The following is a 20,333-nucleotide window of genomic DNA, read 5'->3' as shown; positions in this document are numbered from 1 at the left end:
AAATAGTTTTTATAACCTTAATAATAATCTGTACAACTATTAGTAGTAGAAATATAGTATAATATTTTGGTAATCTTTCTTTATTTTTCAATGAAAATATATATAACTTATCTTAAAATGTTTATTATTATGTCTTAATATATTCGGCAATGGAATGTAAAAAAACTTAATTTTACTGGCATTTAATGTATAAAAGATAAAGAAGTAACTAAACAGGAGTATATTTTTTGACCATTTTTGATTATTTTTAATATAATTTTGTATTCCTTTCAGAGACTAATTTTGATCAACTCCAACTTTTACCTTTTTTTCAGAATATTTCGAGTTTTACCATAAAATTTTTAATTTAGGAATATTAAGTCCGTCTGCTACTTCACGTAGGACAATGATTTTTAACCACTAACTTTTGACCTAAACCGATAACATTACACACATCGTAGCCCATTAGTAAAATTTTTGTACTTTTCGGTTTTATTACAGTTTCTTTATACTGTCCTAATATTTAGTTATCACACAAAATGAACATATGGTATTTTTGTTAATAAACCATAATGGAATAAATATTTTGTTTATCGTGTTTTTGATTGATAATCTTTATTGAAAATTAACAATTAATTTATTGATATAATGATTTAATTTTTTGAAAAACATGTAGGAAAACATAAAACATGAAACACTTAAATCATGCAACTTATATATTTGTCTCAATATATAGTTGTTAGGGCTCGTAATGTATAGTAGTTAAATCAGATTTAGATTAGAATTTTATTTAATCCACAGATATTTGGTAACATAGCTGTGATATAACAGAATTCTCAATTATAACCGAAGCATCTAGTGTAAACGGAGCAGAAGCAGGTGCATCACCATTGTCAACGATTTGAACTTGAAGGATATTTGTACACAAATTTTTAATTTTCTCTTTGATTAGAATTTTGTTGTCCTTTACATTTACAATGTTGTCACTCTTTGATGTGCTATTGATATAAATATATTAATTCGGGAATGAATTCTGACGAAAGTCAAATTTGGTCGTATGGTGTCTGTAGTACATACATAGATATATATAGATATACGGTATACGAAGTGTATTTCAAATAATCGATTTTGGGAAAAAATAGAATTGATGATTCATCATATAGTATTATGTACAGGAAATGTTGTGGTTATCAAGCACCTACCGTCCTTTGGTAGTTTCTTTGACTGACCAGAATTACATTTGGTTCTCGTACGAAAAGAGTTCTCGAACCCTCCCTGCTCGCTGGGTGCCCCCAAATGCCAACATCGACGTTTACATGGAAAGGGAAGAGATAAATTTCACCACAAACTACATATCAAGGGTATCTTTTTGCAGCAGTGCTGATAATATATGTTACTCTAAAAATAATTTATTTGTTGATAGTGTAGTACTTATTTATTTCTGTCTCACTCTCTCGATCTCTTTGTTCAACAAAGATGCGAAACAATTTTTTGGTATTTCCAATGATAACTTAACATTTACTGATAACTTTTATCATGTATTCAGTGACGGGTTTAAGATTTTATATAAGGTGGGGTCAGATTTTTCATTATATAATATAAGGTATGCCTTATATTTTTGAATACCCATGACCACATTCCACTTTCTGCAGTTCAGCTTTCTTTTAAACCTCTAAGGTAATGCGTAATAGATTTATTTATCATCATAATGTAAATTATATTTTTCAGTCTAAAACCCTAAACCCGAAAGATCCACCACTGCATGTCTATTATGGTATATTAATTCATAAAGTTCAGTAAATGTAATTAGTTGGGTCTTTGGTATTACACTGTCAACATGAAAATAATTATTTTATTTTATGTTTTCTCAATCATTGCATTGTCTCAAGGTATGTTATTTTTTATTTTGATTTCTTTTTCGACAGCTGAATATAAATCCAGAATATATGAAAATAGTATGTTATTTGTTTATTTATTAGTTCAAGAATCAATATCGAATTTTAGTAGCGTTGCATAATTTGTATTGTGTTTCATATTGCAATATTTTATGAGGTCTATATTACATTTCAAATCTATCACTGGTTATTATTTTATATTTTGATGAAACTGAAAAAAAATATTTTGACGATTTGTGGACATTTTTGTCGTGAAAATTGAAATGGATTTTTGTGGGCGACTTTCTTTTAAAATGTTAATAACAATAATAATATTGGGTATTTTTTAAAATTAATATTTTAAATACTTTTTAAATAGCTTTAATTACAATATTTCCAAATGATAAATAGCAAAAGTTTTTTCCGAGTTACAATTCTTTAAAATTAAAAGCGTTTTTTTTTAGCAAAAATATTAACTTTGTTATTTGACTTTTTAATTTTAGCATAAATTGTGAGTAAAATAGCGCATATATTTGCCTAATGTAAATAAATGTCAATCAAAAACAGCCTATAACTCTTTTCTTATTAGGTTTACAAACGATAAGTTTAAGTATTTGCAATCTGGAAACATTGATTAATTGATTTCTGAATAAATTACTCGATGATAACTAGCAAAAATTAAGCAAACTTGAAACGTTAATAACTATAACAATCTGTGTTTCAATAAAATCGCTTTTAGTTTAAATTACCGCTTTTTGTAAATATTTTGGACGTAATTTACTTTTAATATCAAGTCTTATATTATTATAACACTTATACACACACCGTCAACCCCCTAATATTTTTGGGAATAAAACAGAATAACATAACTAATTGTACAATCGGACTAGGATCAAAAAGGAGTTTATTGAAAATTGTAAATTTGCAAAATAATCTACATTAAAGAAACACATAGTTACTCTAATACTCTGTATACCTGTTCCGAAGCAGTGAATTAATCCGTCATGGTATTGAAAAAATTAAATTATTGATGAATTTTTACAATTAGTTCCTGAGGAGTTGTGGGCAGATTAGTCTCCTTAAAATTCCTTGACCTACCATATCACACACGTACTCGATCAGATTCATATCTGGTGATTTCGTTGGCCAATTCAATCTTTGCACATTTGCTTCTTCTAATGCATTTTGGACATTTCTTGTGCGGTGGGGTCGAGTCTTATCTTCTATAAAAGTTAAATTTTTTTTCAGATCTTGTCTCATGGATTGAATAATTGGTCTGATAACATTTTGGAAGTAGATATTGATGTATGTAATAATATCAAATGAAAAGGACATGAAAACGAAGAATTTATACAGTGTCTTGTGTTCATTTATACATATAATAAATTAATTTATGTTAAAAAAGTGTATCATAAAAATTAAATGTTTAACATGTAATAAAAATTACCAGTTATAGGCTAAATATCAATTTCACATAAAAATTTGAATTTGTAATAACTACTTATTTAATAAATTCTTCTTTCAACAATGTCAGAAAGAACATAGTTCCATGTAATCAGATGTTAATATTAATTATTACACAATTACCTGATAATTTTTCTAATACTTTTTATAGTCAAAATATATAGAAAATCAATTAAGGCATTGTTTATGAAAACCATAATTGAACTTCGCATCCTTCAAGCCGGGCACATATCATATTCAAAAAAAAAGAAATTATAATACATCTGTTGTAGAATCAAAATTCATCATTTTCTGAAAAATTAATTATTCCTTATGATTAAGTAAACTATGAGACAAAATATTAAAAAAGTTAGTTAGTTAGTTGATCAGAATCAGAATACATGTATGTAGTACCACTTAATCTATAAAATTTCACATTTTGCCATACATTTTTTTGATGAATGTTGAAATTTTATGGGGAACATATTTAATGAATAAAATAATTATATATTTGTTGGCACATTATTCACTGGAGATATATATAAGATTTAGGGGATGTTCCCATTTTAAATCGACCACACTATTTTTGTAGTATGAAAATATTTTTTAAATTTAAATTTATCAATTTTAATTGCTAATTTTATATTTTTTTAATTGAATTGGAAAATTTTATTTTCTTAAACTTAATTTATTAAGTTTTGTAATCTTTAATCAACAGTTTTATTTTTTTCTTTTTGATTGGTAAATTTTTAGTTTAATATTTTTACTAAAGATGAATGAATACTCTGGATTTTAGTCATGGATGTTCCCGAATACGCTCAGCTCATAGACAACCAAGTGTGCTCATGATCCACAACCTATATTCTAGACTACTTTTCTGTTATGCTTTTTCATTACAGAATGTATTTATTCTCAGTTTGAATAATGTAGTAATTAGTTATAATTATGGAATCATTGGTCATAATTTATCATAATTATTATATTCTATTTTTTCAGGAATTACTAATTACTTACAAACAGAAGAATATGACTGTATTAAATGTTTGTGCCATGCTAGAACTGGTTGTTACCGAAGAAGAAACTGTGCCTTATATTCCATTAACTACAATTATTGGAAAGAAGCAGGTCAATTAAAAGCTAATTTACAGGACCCAAACGGTTCACAGCAGGCGTACAATAACTGCATGAGAGACGAAAATTGCATTGTCGGGACCATTATTGAATATACCAACAAATTAAATTTGGTAAGTATAATTATATTTGAATGAAATATGCTATATGTGTAATTTTCAGGACTGTAATTGTGACAACACCTTTGACTGTAAAGACAGACTGATGCTCCATATAAATGGTCGAAATTGTAATAATAAAAACAATATGAGGAATCCATTTATGGAGAGGTTCAACACTTGTGCTGAAAGTGTACGTTCCACAAAGATGTCGAATAACGATTTTATTTCTACATGTGTTCCTGAAGCAAATTAAATGTGTTCACATAATTAAATATAATATATACATGTATATGTAAGAACATATATACAGTGTGACCCATTTAGAATAGAAATATTCCTGTAACTTTTATATTTAGCTAGATTTTAAAAGTCTGCTATAGCATTTTTTATAGTAGTCTGAGTAGTCTTTATCACAGATTTTTTATCTTTCAAAATGAGTAATACCAATTTTACAAAAATATGTTACGCATTAAAAAGTTTTTCAGATCTAAAAATCACATTTTTTAGTAATATTGTATCTTCTGTCTGAATGAAATAAAACTAATAAAATAACGGTATAAAATGTGCAATATATTTTATACTGAGTTTTTCATAACAGACAAAATTGAACATGTGTGTAAAATTTTTATTCAATGAATATTTTATATTTCATTGTTTATTATTCTTATATGAATTTTATGATTCACAGTTTGTTTTATTTAATTCTGTTGTTTTCTGATATACATATATTTATTAAGTACAATTAATTCTTGTAAATTCGTTAAAATGAGATCGATATGAAGTTGTGTTCAGTGAATGTTGCAGAATTAAATTTAAAAGTACTGCGATTTAAAAATAGTTCCAGAGCCAGAGTCATGTTACTTAATCTACTAACATCCTACTTTATTTTAAATGGTTCTATAATTAAAGCATTGCATATTCCCACCAGAGGTAGACTGTCTTCCGTATAGTTACAGTTGCACGTTTGTCATTAAATTAGATGTTTTGTTAAAAGTTTATTTGTTTTTGTGTCGCAATTTGCCAGTCTGAGATCACCGTTTAATAACGCAAGTGGGTGGAATGTTTGTTTAATAAATTGTATCCAGTAATGTAAACAACTGCATGTGACGACATTTTATTGTAGAAAAATGAACGAAGAATCGAAATGCGACATTTGTGCGAAACCTGCTTTACAAAAATGTGGTGGTTGTCATATTGTTTATTATTGTTCAAAAGAACATCAGAAAAATGGTTGGAAACAACATAAGAGACAATGCAAACCATTTAAGGTACGTAAATTATGTTAAGAACAAACAAATTTAGTTAGTCAGTTTGAATTACCCATGTTAAAACAATTCGACTAAGCAAGTGCTTTGAGATAGTTTGGCGATAATTAAGTTAACGGTGTCTTATTAAATCTAAATGTACTAATATTCTAATACTGTTTTTTTCTATTCTCATTCATGTAATTAACTAAAAGTAAAATATATATTCTAGTTTAAAATTAAATTTTAAACTATAGTTTTAACTATATTAATATAAGAAAATGTTCTAAAAAGTATCCGACATAACAAATTAAATTATAATATACTTTTCTCATGTTTTTGAAAATAACCAATTCCAAGGAACTTATTAGCAAATGAATATTCATCTTCTTGAAGACGATGCTCCCTTTTCAGTCTATTAGTGGATACTGAAAATAGTAATTTACGTATGCAGGATATTCGTTTAAAATAACATAACTTTTCTTTAAAACAAATTTTTTGCGTTTTACAAGCAAATTTAAGACACAAAAAAATTCTTCGAATGAAGAAAATATCACAATTAAACTGTTTATTACGTCAAAATACAATAAAAGCCACACTTAGAAATATCAAAACTTCTTATTTAACATTCCGAAGCTTCCTTTATATCTTTAATGCGATTTATAGTCTTACTTTGTTTTGGTGGTTAGTTAATATGTAAAATTTAACGGGCAATACACGATACAATAATCTAAATGAATGAAATCTTTTGAATGAAGGCGACATATTTTAAATAATGTTTCACCAGGTTAACCAGTTCCAACCCATTTTCAAGATCGGAGAAAATTGTGGTAATCAACTCGTTTACAATTAATAAACGGCTTATTTGTGTTGCACGCAAGAAAAAAATTGGCAATTGTTAAACGCCTAATTTTGTTATGTTCAAGTGAATTAAGTAATTTATGTGGCATCCATTTATCCACCTATCTCTTTTATGAAATTCATGCGAATTATTATAGCACTTGATTTTTAGCCAAAAAAACAAAAAGATTTAAAATAAAATTTCACACAAAAATATTAAGTATATATATAATATAAGTATTTTTGTTCTTTCATTCAAAGGTTTGCCAGGATGATATTTTGGGGCGGTACGTTGTAGCAACCAGAGACATCAAGGCTGGGGAAATTGTACTTCAAGAACCGGCCCTAATATGGGGCCCATCCCAAACTTCCGTACCAGTTTGTTTAGGTTGCGGTAATGCAATTACTGAAAAGAACTGTAAACCATGCACAAAATGTGGATGGCCAATGTGCAGCGAGACTTGTGAAAAGGCACCTGCACATATTCCGGAATGCAGATACACAGTTCTAAGAGGAGACAAAGTAAATCATAGTTTGTGATTGAGGCAGTATCGTTATATGTCAATATGGTTGTTTTAGGTGACGGTGAAAAACTTTGGAATCATTCATCCGATATATCAGTGCATAACGGTTTTACGTTGCCTTTATCAGAAACAATTTTTGCCAGATGTGTGGAAAAAATTGGAGAAGCTAGAAAGTCACTGTGAAGAGCGCAAAAGGAGTCCTAAGTACGAAAATGAAAGGATTACTGTGGGTCAATTTATTTTAAAATTTTTTAAATTAGAAAATACGTTCACTGAGGACGAGATAATGAAAATATGTGGAATTTTGATGGTACATAATTTTATTATCATACAGTATGCAATAAATAACTAAAGTTTTTATAATTCTTATATATGGTCATTAACTATTTATTTTTGTAGGTTAACGGTCATGAAATTCCTCTATCAGATCCCCCACACGTAGGTCTTTTTCATTCGTGCTCAATGTTTGAGCATAATTGTAGACCTAATTGTAAAAAGAGTTTCACAAATAAAGGCGAAATTCTTATAAGTTCAGGCATAAAAATCGAAAAAGGTCAGCACTTAAGTATATGCTACACGGATCCTTTATGGGGTACTCCAAACAGGAGGTATCATTTGTTCCAAACGAAGTTCTTCTGGTGTAAATGCGAAAGATGTTGCGATGTTACAGAATTTGGGACAAACTTTAGCACTATGAAATGTCAAAATAGGTAATTAAAGTTTTAATTTTTATTATTAAAATAAATGATAATTTGTTTAGTGAGTGTAATGGTTATTTATTGCCAAAATCTTTCATCGATGATGAAGAAAACGGAAAGATAGTCGACTGGAAGTGTAGTAAATGTCCAGGCTTCATGAATGCTTATTCTATTCAGGACATAATGGAAAGGGCAGGAAAAGATTTATCACTGCTGGAAAAAGGAAATTCAAATAGTTGCAAAGATTTCATCAGCACCTATGAGTCTTACTTACATCCTAACCATTATTATATGACCGACGTAAAAATTGCATTAACACAAATTTTAGGACAGGAATATGAAGGTGGTCTACCCAACTTATCTGATGATGATTTACTTTTGAAGGCCAATTTGTGTCAAGGATTAAATAATATGCTTAAAATATTAATACCAGGTAATTATAATCTACACTAAAAATTTTTTTAAACTGATTCTCATTTTTTTTATTTAGGTGAAAGTAGAGTAAGAGGGCTTTTGTTATTTGAATTGCATGCAGCCATAGCTGAAATAGGCAGAAGAAAGGCCTTGGTAGATCCAGATGAACTTCATAGGACACTTTTAGTATTTATAAAAAAAATCCTTACTTAGTACTTTGGTAATAATACTATTATTTTTAGGAATCGAAAAGAATATTGCTGGAGGCTGCTGATCTTCTCAAATTTGAACCTGATTGTTTACCAGAAGGTAAACTTTACAAACAGGCACAAATGAATTTGTTGCAAATTGAACATGTTTTAAAGACTGTGCACAAGACATTTGGCGATACCATGAACTGATTTTATTTGTATAATATACTATAATAAAACGTTGTGTTTTGAACGGGTTTTTACTTTTTTTGTAACAGGTGAAAATACAAAACTTCTTTCTGTTACGTTATTCTTCTAACGAATGCTTCATATTAATAATTCTTTTATAAATTTACTAAATTGGCGATACCATGAACTGATTTTATTTGTATAATATACTATAATAAAACGTTGTGTTTTGAACGGGTTTTTACTTTTTTTGTAACAGGTGAAAATACAAAACTTCTTTCTGTTACGTTATTCTTCTAACGAATGCTTCATATTAATAATTCTTTTATAAATTTACTAAATTTTATTATTATATATATATATATATATATATATATATATATATATATATATATATCATTATAATCGATGATTGCCAACTTTTATCAGTTACTATTTTAAAAATATTAATTTCCACATATAAATCACAAATATTTTTTGATGTTAATTATTCACATGAGTACTCTGGTAATAGACTTGTCAGATTCAGATCTTCATTGCAATCATTAAATCGTCTAGCATAATCTTCACCGAATATTGGTCCTTTGTCGTTTCCAAAGAGGTGTATTGAGAATCTGTCCTTACAGTCAAATTGTCCATCACAATTAGCATCCTACAAGAATATGTTAAAAGTAATAATACAAAAAATGATTCTGATATTTGCTTACAAAGTCTCCGTATTGTGAAGTATAATTTATAATAGTTTCAATTACACAGTTCTCATCTTGCATACAGTGCTTGTAAGCTAATGAATCGTCAGATGAATCACCATCAACCACAGGTGAATTGGCTTGAATCCAGTATACCTTATGTATAGAATACTGGGCACAGTTTAATCTGCTCCAACATCCACTTCTGGCATGACATAAACATTTCACACATTTATATTCAAAGGAATCCTCTTTATATTTCACTACAATTTTAAAAGAAAAAATTAGTAAAACATTTTTTGCAATTGTAAGTTTTAAATTGTATAGTACATAATTAATTAAAATTAACCTTACCTTTAGCATTTATACTAGCTAATATAGATATTAATATACAAAGTATAAATATTCTGTCCATATCATCTACGTTTTTAGAAGAGAAACATTCAATGTAAAGTTCAGCTGACTTATCCTATTGAAGATAAAGTTATCATATGTTTAAAAATAATATATTGTATCATATAAAAGCAGCGACACAAACTTGTCATTCCAATGTGAAATAAAATTTTAAGATTATTCTTCAAATTAGAATAAAAAATCAATATCTTAATTTACTGCGATTTTTTTATTAATATTCAATTTATACATCAATCCAATTTAAGCATTTTTAATATATAAATAAATATGTAAATAAGAAATTTTATTTAGTAATTTAATAAGTAATTTTATGTGAAATATTATATCTGTTAAATATTAACTTGAAATGCATATCTGTATATTAATAAAATATCGTTTAAATACTTAAATTTTGGAGTTGTAGACAAAATTTTCGGGCTACTGCGAATAACAGAAATATTTTATTTACTTCGAACTATTTTATTTTTCTTTTTTTTTATATTAAATATTCATTTATATAATCTTAAGAATAGTAGCTAGTTAAAAAATTAGTTTCTTCCAATTCTTGCCAAGCAACCGATAGTATAGTTAGTGATTTGGGCAACGGAACTATTTGCCATTTTATTACAAGAATTGAATCTCTCAGTATAAGTCTTTCCGAAATTAGGGTATTCGTAATTACTACCAAACAAATGGATGGCAAATCTGTCTATACAGTCAAATTGTCCATCACAATTTACATCCTTAAAAATATCATATGTAAATAAATAGCAACTAATAAAAATAAATACAAACCGCATTTTCAAATCTTCCAGTGTATCTCAATATAGTTTCAACTATGCAATTTTTATCTTTCATGCACTTTTCATATGATTTTAAACCGTCTACCTTGGGTCGTCCAGCTAGATTCCAATAGTCTCTTGAAATCGAGTAACTTGCACAATTCTGTCGACTGTAGCACCCCGTAATTGCATGACAAAGACACATTACACATTTTCTTTCTTCTATAGAAAGTGACTCTGTAAATTTTACTAATTATAATATAAAGTAAGTAGTGTTACTTATAGCAACTTATTATTATTTTAAAAAAAATTAAATTTTATCATTTCAATTACAAGTCGGTATATTTAATAATTTATATTTTGAATATATGCCACAAAGGTGTAATTAAACAGAAGGCCTATTATACAAAATATTAAATGAAAATAAAAGATGATATATTTATGTTCACTCAAAAAATAATAATTATATCTAGATATTTTTAAGGAAAAATATTTGATTTGTCCATATTGCTCAAGTATTCAATGCAAAAAAAACTTATTTAACTTATCTATTGAAGATAATTTTTTATTGTGTTTTTAAAATATGTGTTTTTGGTATTGATTGTACATACAAAAATAATGAAAGCTGATTTTCATTAACTTAACTCTTGAAGTAATCAGACCCAGCATAAGGCACCAAATTATTGTTGAAGATGCTGATTCGAAAATGAAGTGGACCTTACTACATGGAAATTCATGTGAAACAAATACACAACATACATTACTTTACAAACTTACTGAATAAAATTTCCTATGAAAAATGAAGTGTATTGAATAAACTGAATCACCAAGTTAAATTCTACTACTCCTGTAGAATTAAATGCACACTGTGTTTAAGGCTATGTTGATTGTGACTAATGTAAGTGAATAATGATGACACTGGGAGAGTCAAAAACCGAATTTTGCTATAATATAATATTTGTAACGAGCAATACCGGTTAGGATAGTTTAAAATTTTTATTTTATTATTATTTTTATTTATTTAACTCATACCACTTACCAATTTTCATGGCCAAACAAATAAATATACACATTACTATCAAAATTTTCATTGTGTACGTGTATTACTACATGTCAACAGTAAAATATTATTTAGAAATTTATTTAAATTTCAACAAAAATAAATAAAAAAGATTATTAAAGGATTATATATATTACTTAGGTCAGATGTCAAGGAACCTAGCGTAAATTGTAATGGCGAATTGATTAGGTTATTATAAAAATAAGTACGTCACTCTGTTTTAGATATTAAATAGCCGGGTTGTCCTGCGTCCCGTTGTACGATTTCAACAAACTGCCAGTGGGAACTGAAACAACCCAGAGTCACCAAGGTTCTCAAGATGTCACTTGGGTCGTAGTCTGTAACTCCGCCCCTGTTAAAGGGAAAACAATACGGTGAATTATTACGGATAATCTAATTATTATCAACAAACAATACACAAATCTCAGCTGTGAAATTCAAATAAAATTTTTATTAAAAAATATGAATTTAGTAGGGTATGTGTGTTTGTGTTTTCCAAATATAAACATTTTTTATCTGACCAAAGATTGCAGATTTAGACTTTTGGAGCCATTAAAAATTATTTTTAATTTGTGCCTAAAAACTAATACCTTCCCATCTATATGGGCAACTGCCAAAATTACCCCGGTATTCAAAAAAGGTGACAAGTCTAATTTTAATAATTTCAGGCCTATCTCCATTTTAAGTAATTTAACTAAAATATTTGAGCAGGTGTTATATTCCGCCATTTATCAAAGTGTTCATTCAAATTTCTCTAATCAGTACGGTTTTATAGTAGGCAGGTCTACCACCACTAATTTGATATGTATGACTCAGGATATAAGTTCGTCAATAGATCGTGAAAGTCAGAGGGACGTCATTTATACAGAATTTTCATGTGCATTTGATGCCATTGACCCTTACCACTTACCAATGTTGAACAAATTTGATACATTTGGTCTTAGTGATAGTCTAATTTGATTTGAGAGTTATGTGCGGAATAGAACTTACGTAGTAACAACCTTCAGCTAAATGTAAAGATGTAATGCTTTATTGTAAGTTACACCAAACGTAAATTGCCAGACAAATTTTCATACATCATAAATGGTGGTGAGGAAGGATTGCTGTAAGGATCTGGGCGTTTTATTTGAAAACGAATTACCTTTTGTGCCGCAAATAATAAAAGTATCTACATCAGCTTCCAAGATCTTGGGTTTTGTCTGCGAAACTGCATATGGCTAAATTCTCAAATTGCATTACAAACTCTGTGTTCTGCAAATTGGAGTACTGCAGTATTGTTTGGAATCCCATTTACACTTGCTATTAAGTTAGACTGGAATATATTTAACGACGATACGTTAAGTACTTAAGCTTTCGTAAGAACAATGTATACCCTGCTCATAACACCGATCACAATCTATTCCTGAAAGAACATTCTATAGAAGAGAAAAAAAGTCAGTTTCTTGTCAATATATTACATGGCAAAATTGATTGTTCTTATATATCAGCCAACATTGGATTTAACGTGCCAAAACTTCTTCAAAACTCTTCTTCAACTTCAAGACATAGAATCAATGTTCTACTAAAAAGCCCAATCTTCCAAATGTGCAGAAATGCTAACAAATATTGCGATGATATTTTTAATTAAGATATGCTGTCCATAATACATAATTTTATTTTAAAATTTACACACCCCTTGAATATTGAACACAATTTTTCGAATAAATCGCCCTTGTTTCGCATATTAGTACCTCTGATTCAGTGTTCAAGAATTTTCTACAAATTTTCAATAGGGTTAAGGTCAGGACTTAAAAACCGTTAAAAACCAATCTTTAACCAAATCTAAAGAGTGTTTTGGATCGTTGTCGTGTTGAAAGATGTGCCTTATGTGAATATTTTCAAACAAATACGACTCTAAAACATTATTAAGGATGTCTCTATAAACGAACCGACCCATTTTGCTCTCCATACCGTGAATTGGACCAGCAGTGTAAGAAGAAAAACAGCCCCATACAATAACAGATCCTCCTCCATGTTTAATAGTTGGTTTTGTGTATTTTGTATTCAATCGTTTACCTGTCGGACGTCGAACATGAACAATAACATCACTGTTAAACTTTGAATCGTCACTCAAAATAATTCTTTTCCCGTCGTTTGCCACCCAATGTGCTCTGGAGCAATTTTTAGTCTGGCTGCGATGCTCTTCTTTCGTAGAAGTAGTTTCTTTGCTGACCTACAACTTTTTAAGCCAGAATCCAAAAGTTTTCGACGTATAGTCCTTGTATAAATCTTAGATGCCCCAGATTGATTCATAACAACGGAAGTTTGGGCCGATGATAAGAATGGGTCGGCCTCAGCAATGCGCACAATTATTTTATCCTGAGGTTGGGTCGTTTTTCGTGGTCTGCCTGAAGACCAGGTGTTAATATGCCACTGTCTTTATATTTCCAAATTATTCAAGAAATAGCGTTGGGTCTTAAGTACAAATGCTTCGAAATTTCCACTTGCTTAACACCTCTTATAAAAATCAAATATTTTGTTAAGCAACTCCAAAACACTTTTTTCGCCTTATATACTAGCTTATTTTAAAAATTCAACCATAAAATTTAGATTTCATATAATTCTTGGTGTACTATACACAATGGGTAAAATACCTAATGATTATAGTCTATTGTATTTTAGAACATTATAATACTGATATTACCTTACAATTTTTTTAAAATATAGAAAATTAAGAAAACCAAGATATTATGACCAATACTGTATATGATAACTTACTATTGAAAAATGATTAATTAATGTAATATTACTTTTCTTAACAGTGTTTCCCTCTTTTGCTCATGATAGTAATGGAACCTTTCTCGGGTTCGATTCGCTTTACCTGTCATTGATATATTTATATTTATTATATTTCTAGAGATCTTGGTCAAAGCAGTATACATCTAATTTTTGTTAAATTAATTTATGATACTGCATCATAATACTTAAAAACTGAATTCGAGAGACATTTTGTATAACAGAAACAGAAAAAGTCTCCCACTATGGGGCAAACTTGCAAAATGTCTGTCGTCTTTGATATCTCTGTCAAAATGCAGTCGGATCAAACACTTTTGGTTTGGTATTTAAACTTATGTTAATTCTACTTGAGATATCCATATATTTAGTCCGGTAAACATGAGGCCTCTCCATTCCAGTTGTTGTTGTTGTTTATGGTCGTGAGTTAAATGCGAGCGTCACAATGGTCTTCGTGAATGAAAACCTGTATTTGGCAAGCCAAGTTTCTGTACCATAGCTGGAGCGGTACAAGCTCCTGTAGCGATTTCTAGCCAGTTGTAAGGAGGTCACTGTGGAGTCCCTACTGGCAAATTGCAATTGCAAATATCGGTGTTCATTTGCGGATATTTTTTTGGTCGTTCTTAAGCAGAGCCAGTTTGATAAAATCGAGTACACAATCGTGATTATTATTCATTGTCCTCACAATCGGGACTGAGTTATTAGATCCTTACAATTTATTTTCGATTTTATTATTTCTTAATTATTCGTACAATGTGAAGTATCTATTCAAGTAAAGATACGTTACAAAATAAAATTGGTAGATATCATTAAGATAAATAAACTAAAAATCATAACGAAAACAAACATGAGGCAATGAAAATATTGTAATTGAGATAATATTCTACGTGGCGGAATGGGCAGCGGATTATTGGTATTATCAACAATTTCTCTTGTTTATTAACTTTAGGTATCTTCTAGACATTGACCATATGGATATTTATAGGATTTATACAATATTTGCACTACAATTAGTCATAAGTAACTACATAAAGATTTTTACAATTTCACGATTACACTTGTCTTAATTTTTAACTACAACCCGTCTCTTCTGAGCTGATTGGTGCAACGGAATTATTTGCCTCTCTATTACATGTATTAAACCTTTCGGCATAAGATTTGCCAAAAAAAGGGTTCCTGTAATTTTGTCCAAATAAATGGATAGCCAGTCTATCTATGCAATCGAACTTTCCATCGCAGTTTGCATCCTAAAATATGAAATTCTTTATATTTTCCTACGGGTTATTTTTAATTATAATAACAATTTTAGAATGTAGTAACCTTTTAATTAAATTTGATTACAAACAATACAAACCGCATTTCTAAATCTTCCCGTATAGTTCCATATAGTTTGTATAATACAGTCTTCATTTTTCATGCAATCACTATATGATGATCTGGTTTCATCCACTGTAGGACGTCCTGCTAAGTCCCAATAGTCTTCTGTAATTGAATAATTTGCACAATTCATTCTGCTAAAGCATCCCGTCCTGGCATGACATAGACACATTACACATTTGAATTCTTCTGAATTACGATCAAAATTTCTAGCAGCTGTAAATTAAAAACAAATAATATTATACTTATAGAGGTAACCAAACACATGCAAACGTTAAACTAGTATAAAATTACAATTACAAAATTTATTTTGTATTCAAAATAATATTATAGATACATAAATTTAAAAATATTGTATTAATAGTAGGATTAAATTTTTGTGTATTAAAGATATTTTTACAAAATGTTAATACAATTAATTATTCTGACACATTTTTTCAAGAACGACAAATAATTTTGTAGAAGCATTAATAATATTCCAATTCATTTAGTAAAATCACAAGATTAGATTATTTTTGTGAGTATTATGTTCTGTAAAACCATTGATTTATTTTTTTCTGTGGTCCTAATAATGTAAGTAATATAAACACATAGTTTTCACATTGTCAATTTCAAACAGAATTGCCAACATTTGAAACTAAATTCTCAAATTCCCCAGACAAAAAATAGTCAATTAAAAATTTTGTTGAAAAAAAGTTGAGTTTTAATTTAAATAAACCCTCTAAAAAATATTAAATCATGATATTAAATTGTGATAAGAGCAAAATTGCAATAAGAAAATATTATTAAAAAATTGAGTTTAAAGAAATTAGAAACAAAAGATAAGACGTAACTTAAAACTGTTATTATATCAAAATAAACTCATATTTTTATGAATATTTTCAAAATTCATGACTTGTGGATAAATTTAAAATAATCAAATTGGGAAATTCGAATGCGATTATCTTCTAAATGGTTAGAGTAATCGATTAACCACAGGATACCTTTTTTGTAGAGCGTTTAATTTCCTACAAAAATGTATGTTTTTTAATATTTCCTTATCTATGAGTTCTAAATTTTAGAAATAAAAAAAGAAGTTTTGTTAAATTTTTTAAATTTAGACCTACGATATCTTCTAAAAGGTAAAATATCTTCTTTTAGACAAGAAATATAAATAGAAATTTTCTATACAAGTAATGACGAGATATGGATTTTGTCATATGGGACTGAAGAAAAAATGGAAAACTGGGATCAGGAAGACCTTCCTATTAAAATTAAGAGCTCATCTTTGGAGAGCATTTTTTAAAGGTGTGTATGAACCAATTTTTCATTTATATATGAAGGCTATATGTTTTTAAGATGCAATGTTAAAGATAATAAAATATTTTTAGAAATATTTGTAATGTTTAATAATGCAAAATAATATGTCGACATGTGAATGATATGGAATATCTCTTAATATTAAATTTATTTTTTTATCATGTTTTAAATACAATGTGATGTAGTGTCAACTATGAATAAACAATTGCTACTGGGCTGCAATCCATAGATGATGATCGTTGGCCCATGCTCTGCGAGTAATCCAATGCTTCCTATTTGACAGAGAATGTCGAAAACGTCTTCTGGCTCTAAGACCAGCCATTTAACCTTCTTCATGTAACAAACTTATAGTGATTTCAACGTATGCAAATGTGTGATTTCGTCGATCAGAAACAATCAGAAAACGCAATCAGAATCTTCTGGTCACTGTCGACCAGCATCTTGTCGTTCGTATATTAGCATTAGCAGTTTGTAGGTAACACTTCTAAGTGCGACTTAATACACTTTGTGATGTCTAATATTTGGGTTACCTGTTAACAGATTATCATGTTCCAAAATTGCAATTATTGCGGCAAAATCCTCAAAAAATATCTTATTTGAGGCATTTTACGATGCTAAACAATAGATAAATTAAGAATGAACCGAACACTACAATGTGTTAAAATCCATAAAATGCGTTTTTCGGAAAAATTTTACAAGAAATGAAATGTTTATTTCTATGCGTATTTTATATATATAAAAATTAAATAAGGGCTCAAAATAAAACGTATTGAAAATATGTTTATATCTATTTAATCGGGAAAATTAAAATTATCAACTTCAAAAGACACAGTTTGTTTGACTTCTTTAGAGGTCATAGTATTTTAAATTCTGTCTGTTTATATTATTAATGATTATCTTTAAGAACGTACCTTTCACAAAAGTCAAAACTACAATTAGAAAAACTAATAACAAAAACTTCATTCTGTATCTTAACATTGCCACTAACATTTAGCCAGAGATTCATAAATTTATACTGCTTAAATAAGCTGATTAATTAATATAACACGATAAGCATGTGCAAATGTAATGCCGTTATCCATATTACTGGTAAATCCAACAATTAAAGTTATATTTATTATTTTATCAAATAAATAAATAGAAAGATTCATTTTTATTATGATTTTATTATTATATGGTTACATCGGTTCTATCCTTAAAATGCATTAATTTCAATGATTGATTGATTTTTTATTTTGATACAGCAATTTCAAAAAGTATTACCAGTTGTCAGGATGTAATTAGTTATTTTATCTTTTCTGTATCATCTATTCGGTATTTTACATATGCGATGATTATTTGATTCTGTCTGCTGTATTATTTCCTCCTAATTACATTTTACCATTAATAAAATCTGCCAAGCGAGAGATAAGCTGAGAAAAATAGGTGTATTAAAAATAAATCAAAAGAGATAACTGAAATATGATATATGAGGTTTTTTTATTCCATACTATTTTTTATAAAAAAGCCATATATGATTAATTTAATAACTAAATTAAATATTTTTATATGAATATTTTTATTTTGTTATAAGAAATTACACTTATTCGATAATACACATTTATTGATACGCACAATAGAAAACTGCATTATACGTATATGAATACAGCTATTGAAATGAAGAGGGCGCATTTATGCATTTGAAATCAAATATTAGAAGTTTTTTTATATGCATATTAATTTATATAGACAAAGGTAGAAGTATTTTATTGAAATTAAATATCATATGTTGGAAATATTTAATTAACATATTTTAATAATGTAACATACACAATTGTAGTTTCGTTGTAAAAAACTCTTTTTAATTCATATATTTGACAATTGTATATGGAACCTTATCATTTTTATATTATAAATTGTAAATTATATTTTTAAATTAATCGAAATTTAAACTAAAAAGGATTCCATTTTTTTTTTAAATTTGATTGACCTGAAATAGAAACAAATAAATTAAATAATATTACATGTATGTATATATATTTTTAAATATGATTATTGTTTGTTTAATGGACTTTTGGAAATTGTACTATATCAATGTATATGACTCATACATTTTAGCAGTCATAACAAAGCAAATTCAATAATAAAGATTATATTTTCCTTTTAGTAAATATATTTTATTATCTGATGCAATACATACGTATCTCATTACATATATTTTATAATAATCTAGGTATGCAAAGCAATTTGTAATTGTAGTTTTAAGAACAGAGTTAAATAGAATATAACATATATACATCCTGGAGTACGACATAAAAAATGTTGATTGAAAGATAACTAAAATTAGAAATGTTCAATTACAAATTAAACTACATATTTTAATTTGAATTAAGTTTTTGGTACAACATTTCTAATACATGGTACAAAATTAATTACGTTAAATGTATTTAGTAGAACACTTAATTGGAGGTGACTTATGGCCTATTAACTTTGCGGGTCTTGTTCTTGAGTGTTCATAAACGCAGAGGTTGTAAAAACTCCCCTTCAGGTGCAAAACTTGAGCCCTAAATACCAGGATTATGGTCTGTCTACTGTTAACATTAACTTAAATAATGTATACAGTGTTATCGTTAGAAATCGTTTTAATTTATTAGTGCTAATTAATTTGATTATATTTACATACATAAATGATGTTTTGTTATATGTACACGTATTTGTTTGGACCAGTAGTGATAGTTTTAATTTAAAGTGGGAAAATGTAAAATAACGTCGAATTTACACAAATTGATTATGTCGGGAAATAATGTTAATAAATGTTAATAATCTCGTCTGTTTAAACAACATTTATAGGATAAATTAAATCAATTTACCTGTTAAACATTTAAAACCAACCAATTACCACTAAATTTTTATTTCTTAAACTCTTTAAATAAATTTTAATGGCACAAAAATACGACGTAATTTTTTTATGGGTACTATTGTCAATAAAATTCAATAATTAGTTTGCACATGCATACTTATATCTGTGGCTGAAATATGTAAATAATTTTAAAAACTATAATAAAAACGATTTTTATTTGATTTTTTTGTTATTCATGGTGTAACTGTAGTTTGATATTGTTTGAACAAAAGGATAAAATGTTAATCTTATAAGGGAAGTGCAAAATATAGATATAATTAATTATAACCATTGTCGTACTTGCTTGCATTGCTGTCCAATTGTACGATTAATTTGCTAAGGTTTACAAAAAGTATAAGATCAAAATTTTTAAAATCGTTTATAATTAAAATTCTAAATATTATGTTAGTTACGTGGATCTTACATCTTATTAAAAACATTTATTCAATTTTAAA

At 28.0% G+C, this 20,333-nt stretch overlaps 5 protein-coding genes across 6 annotated transcripts; 2 read left to right on the top strand and 3 right to left on the bottom strand.

Annotated features, from left to right (window-relative positions):
• The first annotated feature begins 1,733 nt into the window (after positions 1–1,733).
• LOC109608392 (uncharacterized) lies at positions 1,734–4,831 on the top strand. Its single transcript, XM_020024819.2, has 3 exons — positions 1,734–1,868; positions 4,293–4,540; positions 4,590–4,831. Exons 1-3 carry the CDS (start codon positions 1,817–1,819, stop codon positions 4,779–4,781), a joined length of 492 nt encoding a protein of 163 aa, XP_019880378.1. The 5' UTR covers positions 1,734–1,816; the 3' UTR covers positions 4,782–4,831.
• Positions 4,832–5,162: 331 nt separating this feature from the next.
• Positions 5,163–8,692, top strand: LOC109608393 (SET domain-containing protein SmydA-8). 2 transcript variants are annotated; one of them, XM_020024820.2, is made up of 8 exons: positions 5,163–5,578; positions 5,652–5,796; positions 6,874–7,134; positions 7,192–7,446; positions 7,536–7,846; positions 7,897–8,267; positions 8,325–8,434; positions 8,491–8,692. In XM_020024820.2, the coding sequence occupies exons 2-8, from the start codon at positions 5,656–5,658 to the stop codon at positions 8,647–8,649; spliced, it is 1,608 nt and encodes a 535-aa protein (XP_019880379.1). In that variant the 5' UTR covers positions 5,163–5,578; positions 5,652–5,655; the 3' UTR covers positions 8,650–8,692. The 2 variants fall into 2 exon arrangements, with proteins under 2 accessions (XP_019880379.1, XP_019880380.1); XM_020024821.2 differs by lacking the exon at positions 5,163–5,578 and having other exon boundaries at positions 5,609–5,796.
• A 320-nt stretch (positions 8,693–9,012) lies between these two features.
• Positions 9,013–9,807, bottom strand: LOC126266436 (uncharacterized). The gene is made up of 3 exons (XM_049970363.1): positions 9,672–9,807; positions 9,336–9,580; positions 9,013–9,280 (listed from the first exon to the last, which is right to left on the bottom strand). The coding sequence occupies exons 1-3, from the start codon at positions 9,730–9,732 to the stop codon at positions 9,116–9,118; spliced, it is 471 nt and encodes a 156-aa protein (XP_049826320.1). The 5' UTR covers positions 9,733–9,807; the 3' UTR covers positions 9,013–9,115.
• A 361-nt stretch (positions 9,808–10,168) lies between these two features.
• On the bottom strand, positions 10,169–11,860 carry LOC126266491 (uncharacterized). Its single transcript, XM_049970575.1, has 3 exons — positions 11,532–11,860; positions 10,506–10,729; positions 10,169–10,453 (listed from the first exon to the last, which is right to left on the bottom strand). Exons 1-3 carry the CDS (start codon positions 11,581–11,583, stop codon positions 10,259–10,261), a joined length of 471 nt encoding a protein of 156 aa, XP_049826532.1. The 5' UTR covers positions 11,584–11,860; the 3' UTR covers positions 10,169–10,258.
• Positions 11,861–15,033: 3,173 nt separating this feature from the next.
• LOC109608424 (uncharacterized) lies at positions 15,034–18,048 on the bottom strand. The gene is made up of 3 exons (XM_020024852.2): positions 17,912–18,048; positions 15,679–15,917; positions 15,034–15,571 (listed from the first exon to the last, which is right to left on the bottom strand). The coding sequence occupies exons 1-3, from the start codon at positions 17,988–17,990 to the stop codon at positions 15,395–15,397; spliced, it is 495 nt and encodes a 164-aa protein (XP_019880411.2). The 5' UTR covers positions 17,991–18,048; the 3' UTR covers positions 15,034–15,394.
• Between the last annotated feature and the right edge of the window lie 2,285 nt (positions 18,049–20,333).

This window comes from Aethina tumida, chromosome 1 (genome assembly GCF_024364675.1).
Source record: "Aethina tumida isolate Nest 87 chromosome 1, icAetTumi1.1, whole genome shotgun sequence".
Lineage (NCBI taxonomy): Eukaryota > Metazoa > Arthropoda > Insecta > Coleoptera > Nitidulidae > Aethina > Aethina tumida.
Note: the sequence above shows the minus strand (reverse complement) of the source record. Positions and strands in the feature narration are given on the sequence as shown.

Coding starts and splice junctions, on each gene's coding strand:
- LOC109608392 (XM_020024819.2), top strand. CDS start 1,817: ATGAAAATAATTATTTTATTTTATGTTTTCTCAATCATTGCATTGTCT. Junction 1,869..4,292: donor AATCATTGCATTGTCTCAAG/GTATGTTATTTT, acceptor CTATTTTTTCAG/GAATTACTAATTACTTACAA. Junction 4,541..4,589: donor ATACCAACAAATTAAATTTG/GTAAGTATAATT, acceptor TGTAATTTTCAG/GACTGTAATTGTGACAACAC.
- LOC109608393 (XM_020024820.2), top strand. CDS start 5,656: ATGAACGAAGAATCGAAATGCGACATTTGTGCGAAACCTGCTTTACAA. Junction 5,797..6,873: donor GACAATGCAAACCATTTAAG/GTACGTAAATTA, acceptor TTTCATTCAAAG/GTTTGCCAGGATGATATTTT. Junction 8,268..8,324: donor GCTTAAAATATTAATACCAG/GTAATTATAATC, acceptor TTTTTTATTTAG/GTGAAAGTAGAGTAAGAGGG.
- LOC126266436 (XM_049970363.1), bottom strand. CDS start 9,732: ATGGACAGAATATTTATACTTTGTATATTAATATCTATATTAGCTAGT. Junction 9,581..9,671: donor AGCTAGTATAAATGCTAAAG/GTAAGGTTAATT, acceptor TTAAAATTGTAG/TGAAATATAAAGAGGATTCC. Junction 9,281..9,335: donor CTTCACAATACGGAGACTTT/GTAAGCAAATAT, acceptor ATATTCTTGTAG/GATGCTAATTGTGATGGACA.
- LOC126266491 (XM_049970575.1), bottom strand. CDS start 11,583: ATGAAAATTTTGATAGTAATGTGTATATTTATTTGTTTGGCCATGAAA. Junction 10,730..11,531: donor TTGTTTGGCCATGAAAATTG/GTAAGTGGTATG, acceptor TAAAATTTACAG/AGTCACTTTCTATAGAAGAA. Junction 10,454..10,505: donor CTGGAAGATTTGAAAATGCG/GTTTGTATTTAT, acceptor GATATTTTTAAG/GATGTAAATTGTGATGGACA.
- LOC109608424 (XM_020024852.2), bottom strand. CDS start 17,990: ATGTTAGTGGCAATGTTAAGATACAGAATGAAGTTTTTGTTATTAGTT. Junction 15,918..17,911: donor AGTTTTGACTTTTGTGAAAG/GTACGTTCTTAA, acceptor TTTAATTTACAG/CTGCTAGAAATTTTGATCGT. Junction 15,572..15,678: donor CGGGAAGATTTAGAAATGCG/GTTTGTATTGTT, acceptor TTCATATTTTAG/GATGCAAACTGCGATGGAAA.